This window comes from Myotis myotis, unplaced genomic scaffold (genome assembly GCF_014108235.1).
Source record: "Myotis myotis isolate mMyoMyo1 unplaced genomic scaffold, mMyoMyo1.p scaffold_m19_p_9, whole genome shotgun sequence".
NCBI lineage: Eukaryota > Metazoa > Chordata > Mammalia > Chiroptera > Vespertilionidae > Myotis > Myotis myotis.
This window is the reverse complement of record NW_023416401.1, coordinates 63,246,703-63,255,455: the sequence shown is the minus strand read 5'-3', so window position 1 is coordinate 63,255,455 and position 8,753 is coordinate 63,246,703. Positions and strand designations below refer to the sequence as shown.

Here is an 8,753-nt window from a genome sequence, read left to right as displayed (position 1 = left end):
ATTGACTGGATAAACGTCCTCCAAGCTAATGACCACATTCCCCAACTTCCCCTGCACTAAGTTCCAGCCAATGGGATGTGAGCAGAAGTGAAATGTATCATTTCAACTTTCAACTCTCAGATTGTTCCCTTAGTGGGAAAGAGGGTGCCCATCTATTCCTTCTTGCTGGATTGACTGGGGACATTTTGCCGGAGCTGGAATAGCCACCTGGAACCACAAGGTGGAAATTACACGTGGAGGATGACAGACTCTTAAGACCAAGCAGCCTGGGTTCCTGGACAACCTCCTTTGGCTCTTTCACAAGAAAGAGGTAAGTGCCTACCTTGGTTAGGACCCTGGCATGTTGGGGTTCCCTGCGGTGACATCTGAGTATATACCCTAACCCAAGCCCCCTATTCTGGGGTTCAGCTAGCAGGCCCCCTTGCATCTCACACTATGCTGCAGCCTCCAACTTCAATTCTACTAGAAATAAGTGCAGTGTTGGGCCTCTGCTGCTATTTCTTTGTTTTATTGCTAAAATTCTTCAGAACCCACGCCGGGTGGAAGAGTGTTATTAGATATAAGACACATGTGCCTGGGGTTGATTAAAAACTCCACATGAATTTTTAATGTCACACCTTAGGAATCGCTCTCGAGAGTAGAAACCCGCAGGCGGGGATCATGCTGTTGTTGATTTTTAATCTCTTTGGAGCCCGTGCGCAGCCCAGAGCCTGGCACTAAGCAAGCATTCAGGAAATGCTGGCTGACAAGGCTGAAGCCTGAGAGAACGAAGGTCCCGGGCAGGCCTCACAGGGCTGGGAGGAAATGGAAACCTCTGGATTTCTTTCTTTCTCTCAGAAACCAGAGCAGAAGTCTGTCTATTTCACCCTCACCCTCCTCGCTGGGACTGGGGCAGAGTGTCTGAGGGACAGTGGAGCACCCCATCTCCAGGCCAAGTCAAACAGCTAGGGAGGCCCTGAGAACATTGGAGAGAGTGGCGAAGCTTCAAGAGGAGAAACAAGACTGCCATTCTCAGGGGAGGCCCACTCCGCGGAGACTGGGCGCCCAGCTGCGTGCGGACACCGGAGCTGCTGGGAGATCCTTGACCTTGGGAGCAGGGCAGGTGATGGGCTCAGGTTCTTGTGCTGGCTGCGCCCAGGGACATCCTGGAGGAGGGAAGCTGGGGCTGGAGCACCTCAAAATGCAAGAGGAGAAGAGGGGCCCACTGGGGCAGCTGCTTGTCCATTGTTTGGCGAGGCAACGAGGTCTGAGCTCCCGTGGGCAGTGGACCCCAGGAAAGGTAAGTGGGCTCCAGCATCATGAAAGCACCAGGACTTCCAGTGCAGTGAGAGGTGATGGGTGACCCTCTGGGGGCCGACACTGAGGGGCATGTTGCCCGCATCAGGGAACATGTGGTGCAGAAAGCCTGCATTTACACGCCGGCCACACAGAGGGCATCGCTGGCCATGCTGCAAGAGCACCGGTGAAATAGACCTCGGTCGTTTTTCTCTTAATTCTCTCTCTCTCTGCTCTGACTCTGAAGGAGCAGGCGGCACATGGGAGGAGGGGAAGGAAGCCGAGGAACGGGACAGAGCCTTCTGCAAGTCAGAGTCAGGCCCCAGCTGAGCAGAGGGCAGGAGCTTTGAGCTGGACAGGAGGTTGGACTGGCCCCTTACATTCAGAAAGTGAGGTGTGATTGCCCAAATGGGATCCGTCAGGACAAGCAACAGGAAAGCTATGGGGTCTGCTTGGAGTTATTTCAAGGGGCAAAGACTGGGGAACCATCAGAGCGTGTGTGAAGGCAGGGAGTGTTCCGCTGAGTTAGCCATGCTGAGGCCACCGGAAGTGACACATCCTCTCCTGGGGCTAGAGGAGGAGAGTGGCACCAGGAGGAAAGAGCCCACATGAGCCGCGAGGCCAGGCCACCACAGGACCTGCTCTGTTCCCATGAAGACAGAAGTCTTTTCACTGTGACGCCTGTGAGGGCCCTGAGCTCTGGAAGCCTGTGTGACTAGGAGCCCCCTCCCAAGGCGGCCTAACCTAATGTGGACATCACATTAGAAAGTTTTCCTAGCCCTGACCGGTTTGGCTCAGTGGATAGAGCGTTGGCCTGCGGACTGAAGGGTCCCAGGTTTGATTCTGATCAAGGGCATGTACTTTGGTTGCGGGCACATCCCCAGTAAGGGGTGTGCAGGAGGCAGCTGATCGAGGTTTCTCTCTCATCGATGTTTCTAACTCTCTACCACTCTCCCTCTCTGTAAAAAAAAAAGAAAAAGAAAAAGAAAAAAGAAAAAGAAAGAAAGTTTTCCTAAACTGACTTGAAACATCTCCCTAGTTTTGCATCTGGAGCCACACAGAACAAGCCCACGACCTCTGGGTGTTGGGACATGGAGAGCAAGTCTTCCCAAGGCCATCTCTTCTCCGGAAGGACCCGGCCCCAGCCCCTCTCTCCTTCCCCACCACCTTAGGCGAAGCAGCAGTCTTATGGAGTCGGTGCAGTGCGATGGCGCTCTTTTTAACATTTATTTTGAGTATAAGAGTGTGAGTTGTCATGACAGATGGCTAACCCTCCCCTCCCCTCCACAGTGGCCTGAAGGAGGAGCAGGAATGTCCCATCTGCAGGCTAGGGATCAGCAAACAGTCCAGACCGTCTTGTTCCCTGTATCCATCCAGAGAGCCGCTGGGTCAGGTGCCACTCCCCCTGCTGCAGGGATGGGTGAGAGGGCTGAGCAGGACCATGGGGCTCACAGGCAGGCGGCCACAGGGAGAGCCGGGGGACGTGCAAAGTGGTCACGTCTCAGGCCGGGTGGAGCCAGCCCAGCCTGGGAGTCAGGGAGGGGGTGTGCTGAGGCTGGAGCTCCCCGTGCAGGCAGCCTTGGGGGACAGAGTGGGTTTCCCAGGCTGGACAGGCGAGCCCTGCCTGCTCCGTGGTACCCAAGTTTGTGTGGCGCCTCTTGGGCCCTTCACACTGCCACGTCGACAGACAGCATGGCTTTGATCGCAGGGAACTTGTTGCAGGAGAAGTCGGCGACCAGCTGCTTGGTGCCGCCCCGGGTGGGCATGATCTCAAAGCGTACCCGGGACTGCTCCTTGGGGCGCAGGTTCGGCACGCTGGGGGGGAAGGGCATGAATCAGTGTTGATGGTGACAGTCACAGACTGCAGGCTGGACAGGCCTCTGTGGCCTCCAGTCCTGCTCTGGTGGGGGCTGGACAAGGTCATTGCTTCTTTAGCTCCTTCTAGCTGCTGCCTGGGTCCCGGGGTCCCTCCAGCCCTGGGACCCATCGGCAGGGGTGGTGGGGGTCCTCTGATCTCCCAAATATGCTAAGCCCTTGGGACCAGCTCCAAGCTCTGGTGACCTGGACTTCCCAGGAGTTTAGGTTTGGTGAACCCTAAACCAAATGCACATGTGTGTGCCTATGGGCAGATCTCCAGCTCTGAGGCTGGAGAACCTCTGTGTGCCCTGCCTGGGAGGCCCCCCTCTGACCCCCTTCCTCTTTCCCACATGGGCCCCAGGCCTGAGACTCACTCGATCTTGAGGCTGCCCAGCAGCAGGCCGCTCCCCTCCACCATCAGCACGCAGTTCTTCACCGGCTCATCCAGCGGGTTGGAGAAGATCATCTGCACGTTCACGGGCTTCCGCATCCGCGCCTGGTCCATCAGCTGCAGGGAGAGAGGGTGGGAGTGAGTCAGCCGCCACTCACTGAGAGCGGACGGGCTGGGCGGGCGACTTGGTGATGGGAAGATGTCACTGAGGACGAAGGCGGAGAGGACTGTCTGTTTAGTCCTCCTAAGTGCCAGCGCTATCCATGCAGGGTTTTCTAGGAGATTGCTGGACACCCCCCCCCCCCGCCCCACCCCCATGCTACAGAAAGGACACCCAGGCTTAAGGGAGAAGCTGAGAGCACTTTAACCTCCCTGCCGGGTGGGTGCACAGGCCCCCTTTCCAGTTCTTCCCAGGACGGCAGCCTGGCTCCACTGTGGGCCCCTCTGAGGGGTGGGAAAGGTTTCATTCGGAACTTCATAACAGTATTTTTCTTGAACCTCCACTCACTGGTTCTCTTTCTTCCCTTCCAGCCTGGAGGGACCCCCCCCCCCTCCCCCCAGGAGGCTGCAGCTTACTCCCCTCCCATGGAGGGGCCCTCACCACCTTTCAGGCCATTCTCCTCTGATGACACCCCATCTAGTGATGCCCTTCTAAACCTCTGGGGCCCGGATTCTCCCCAGATGTCATGCTGTGGTCTGGACAGGGTTCCACCATTGTGCCGTCTTTGGTCAGAGAAGCAACCTGGACGATCTGTTCGCTCCCAAAGCTGAAAGCTATGGTTCTGCCAAGGAGGGGACACACTGGGACTCAGCTTCCGCAGCTGATGAAACTAGTCCTTCCTTCCTGCCCTCCTGCCCGGGCCTGGAGGGACCAGATGAGATCAGGGATGGGAAGAAAGCGTGTTGGAAATAGAAGCTAACTGCCAACCAGTACCAGACAAGATAAGGAGTTTTGCCCTAATTATTATCTTTTCATATAGATCGCCCCTCAAGAGTTTAAAAATCTGCGCCCTGCTCTCAGTGAGCTATGCGTTGATTCATTCAACAGAGACAAGAATGTCTTGATTCTCTGGAGGCCGAAGTAGAGGAGAGAATGTGCTGAGAGGAAATTCAGATGAAGATGCCCCAAGAAGAAAGAGCAGATGCCTTTTAACAAGATTCAATAAGAAAGTTCTCGATGGCACATTTCCGGCCTGAGTTCCTTTCTAAAGATTTTATGGGCTCTTTAAAGACTTGATATGGAAATCCCAAAGAAATAGCACAAAAGTGTTGAATAAAAGATAACGCTATAAGAAAGGAGGAGGATATTGAGTAAGGGAATATAATGGGAAAACCTAACTTCATTTAAACACTGATCATTTTAACGCAGAAAGTTTTCATAACTGAACGGGCTGCTATCCAGCCTCGCCTCCCAGCCTCTGGAACAGGAATCGGCACTCAGCTGTCCATCATGTGTCCGGGGACCGTGCTCCCCTTAGAAGTGCCCTGGGAAGTAGGAGGGGCCTGAGCAAGCAGGGGACAGCAGGGACTGACAATGAGAACTCTGTGGGTGGCGAGAAGAATGCAAGCCAGGAGCCAAGCGTCCCTGTGCCAGTGGAGAGGGGTGTTTCTGTTTTACAGACACTGATTATCGGCTCAGAGCGTATGCTGGGGAGACAGCCAGGGGCCCGGACCCGGGGGAGGGCCTCTTCTCATGGAGTTTATGTCTGGGAGGACACTCCCACCAAGCAATTGCACCAATAGAGGGGTAACGCCAACTCTGACCAATGCTGTGAAGCAAGAGGACACGGGCTCTGAGGGAGTTGAACTAGGGGCCAGGCCTAATCTGGGGAGGGGGTGGGATGCCAGGGAAGTCCCCCCCGAGGAAAGGATACCCTGCAAGGGAAGCATTTTCTTATCCCCATGACACAGTTGGAGCAACTGAGATGCAGGGACGAAGGGACTTCCTCAGGGTCACTGCTGAGAAGCGGTGGGGCCTGGGTACAAGGTTACAGGCCCTGCTCGGCTCCCCCCTATTGGCAACGGGCCATCCAGCCACTGGCTCCTTAGTGCCGGAGGTGGGGGACAGCCCCGCTCATCCTGAAGCACCGATCAGACTAACCAGGACAGTGAAAGGGTCCCCTGACCTCTATCTGAGGTCAGGAATCCCTTCAGCGAGGGTGCAGCTCAGGCAGAGCTGGGGCCAGGGCAGCCACAGTTACCCAGCTCTCAGAAATCTGTGGCTTGGGAGGCTGCTGGCAGTGTGATCGAACAGAAAAAGGCCTAACTGTCTAGACAGGTGCGGCGGATGGCAGATACAGCAGGCACCTGATCCATGCGGCTCTATGGGGGACCTCACGGGAAGACCCCATCCCCTCTGTCTGTCCTTGCCTGCCAGCCCCTACCCCTCAGCTGTCTGGCTATGGTGGCCTCCAGCCTGGGTTGCGGGGTGGATAGGGGCCTGGGGCTGGGAGAGCAGGGAGAGGCTTGGAGTCAGCACAAGTATTTTAGGGTTTGGTTCTGAGGAAGAGACCGCGTGGTCCCATGCGCCTCCCGCAGACCTGCAAGCCCCACGGCCTGGGCTCCTAGGAGCCGGGCTTGTAACCACAAACAAAGACAGAGGCAGCCTCGTTCTCAACCACCGAGAAGATGCTGCTGTGGCTGCAGGTGAGCCTGGATGCTCTGAAAGGGCCTGGGCTGGGAGTCCCGGGGCCTGAGGTCTAGCCCTGGGCTGGCAGTAACTGGCTCTTTCCTTCTCCTACCCGCTTGGTTTACTCTGTAGGAAGTGGCAGAGTCTGGGAGCACGAGAATTGGCTCCTAAGGGTCTACCAGTGGTGACTCTGGGGCCTGGAGAGTGAGTGGAGAGATGCAGATGTGCCCATTTCTGACCTGCTTTACAAATGTGTCTGAGACGGGGCTGGGGGCCCGCCAGGCAGGACCTGCCCCTTGTGCCCTCTGGTCCTGGCATGGCCCAGGACCCAGCAGATGCTCAGGGCTGAGTGGGTGTGTGAGTGAACGGAAGAGTCCCTCCAGCCACTCCTCAGCTGGTACCCCCAGTGGGTCTAAACAGGAACCAAGAAGCCATGGGGCCATGTGCCTGTTTATCTCACCCATCGGGGCAAGGATATTGGTCTGAGTGAGATCTCTTGGCTGTTCCATCTGGCAGAGGCTGGACCCCAGTCCTCTGCCCCTTCCCCAGGGAAGGGCCTTCCTTGTGGTCTGGGAGGGCTGTGGCTCATGGGGTTGGCTGGCAGGGGAGGCACCCCTTCCCCACTCCTTACCTTCAGGGTCAGGGTGGGGTTGTCCAGGATGATGTCCCTCTCCACCACCACCTCGGCCTCATCGGAGGCCCGGCACACGGCTGTGGTCCGGATCATGTTGTCCGCCTTCAGGTACTTCTCATACTGAGCATATGTGATCTTCACAGGATGCTGGACTTCTGGAAGGCGAAGTCAGGGGAGCAGAGTGAGAGGGAGCTGATGCCAGCCAAGTCCGTGCGAGCGGGCCAGGAATACCTGTAGCCCCGAGCTTGACCAAGCCCTCCCTGGGCCGGGCCCTGGAGGAAACTCCCCACCTGCCCTGTGCAGGCTCCAGGCAGGGCCCAGGGCTCGGGCTGGCGGGGCAGATTCCCAGGAGGATGGGCTCACAGGGACTGAGCTGCCTCCACACCCAGAAAATGTCGTGGGGGCGAGTTTCCTCCCGAGGGGCAGGGGCGAATAGGAATGTTAACTCACTGTCTAGTGATGATGACACAACTAGGAAGGGAAGCCAGGGGTTGACCAGCTGAGTGCTTACAGCCTCCCGGCTCCTCTAATAGCCTGGGACTCTATGGCCACAGCACCCGAACCACCCCCATCTCCCCACCCCCCACCCCCATCTCCCCACCCCCCACCCCCATCTCCCCACCCCCCACCCCCCATCTCCCCACTTCCCCACCTCCCCACCTCCCATCTCTCCTGCTTCCGAGTCATCCACACACATCAGTCAGACAGGCTTTAAAAGAAGCCCCCACCCCCTCTTCCAGGCCACCTCTAAAAGCTTCCGCGGCTCTTCGCTGAATACAGTTCAGACCCCTCAGTCTGGCCCTGCGTCGCTGAGCCCTTCGCCTCTCCAAAGAAGCTCTGTGCGCTCATGTTCCTTCGACAAAACTGGCGCAGAGCCACCTCCCTGCTTAGATTCACAGGTTCCCTCGGAGGAAAATGCCTTTCTCAGCTTTTCTCCATTTATCTGGCTACTCCCCAAACGTCAAGGCCATGTCTCCCTCCTCTGTGGCCAGGGCACCCCACTCTCCTTCACAGAGTCACGCTGGGTGGCCTGTCCCCCCCCCCCCCCCCCAGTGTCCTATACCCTCTGAGGTAAGACTGTGAGGAGGAAGCAGCCTCTGCTGTGGCGGGGGGTGGGGGGGGGATGCCCAGTCTGCCCCCAGTGGGGAGACAACAGGCCCTTGCACCACTGGTCCTACCCTCTCAGACAATGAACCCTGGGGCTCCCTTCTGAAAAGAGAGGGACTAACAGAGTCACCCAGAAAGTGGTGAAGCGTCAGGCCTCCGAGAGCGAGCGCTTCACCTGCCTCCTCCCCTTTCCCATTTCACTGCTGCCTCCTGCAAAAACGATGCGTGTATTTTTTGGAACCATTTCCCTCCTGTGAATGATTTTCGGCCTTCAAAACCAGCTCTCCCCCTGAGCCTGAAAGTAAGCAGCGGCCAGCCGGCTGCCGCGGGTGCGGGAGGGCTTCTGCTAGAGTTCCGCGAGAAGTCAGCCTGCCTGCGGGGGAATGGGGAATGCTGCCCTCAGACAGGTGTGGCGCGTCTGGGGTTCTCTGCAGACAGAATTCTTTCAGAATGGGCTGTGTAGTTAATCAGCCTTTATTAGTTCCTGCTGTGAAGCAAATAGCCACCCCACCCTTGTTAATCTGCTTTGTAAGTCCCAACTTTTCATAACCGCTTGGGAGATTTTGCCAATGCGGGCACACCTGCTTTCTGAGGGTTCCCCGGCAGCAGGCTTTCTCCGCTCCACCTACTCCCTTTTTGTCTGTGCCACCCAGGGGGCAAGGACTCACTGTTCCTCCCAAATCCTCAGGCCGCCCAGAAAACCCATCACTCACCAGGCAACTCCACTCACCCCCTGGCAGCTCAAGACCACGTGGCATATTGCCACCGTTCTAGGGTCAAACCTGAAAAGGGGCTCATTGTGGGGTAGGGGGGGTGGCATGAGGGTGTGTGTGGCAGCTATCTATATACATCCTTGATCC

General features: G+C 57.1%; 1 protein-coding gene across 1 annotated transcript in view; it reads right to left on the bottom strand.

Annotated features, from left to right (window-relative positions):
• Positions 1-2,475: 2,475 nt before the first annotated feature.
• TGM3 (transglutaminase 3) overlaps positions 2,476-8,753 on the bottom strand; it is a 37,601-nt gene continuing 31,323 nt past the window's right edge. The window contains exons 11-13 of the mRNA XM_036321829.1: positions 6,784-6,941; positions 3,507-3,640; positions 2,476-3,090 (exon numbers count right to left, since the gene is read on the bottom strand). Of these exons, the coding sequence (XP_036177722.1) occupies positions 2,943-3,090; positions 3,507-3,640; positions 6,784-6,941 (440 nt within the window). The 3' untranslated portion in view covers positions 2,476-2,942. The remainder of the gene's footprint in view (positions 3,091-3,506; positions 3,641-6,783; positions 6,942-8,753) is intronic.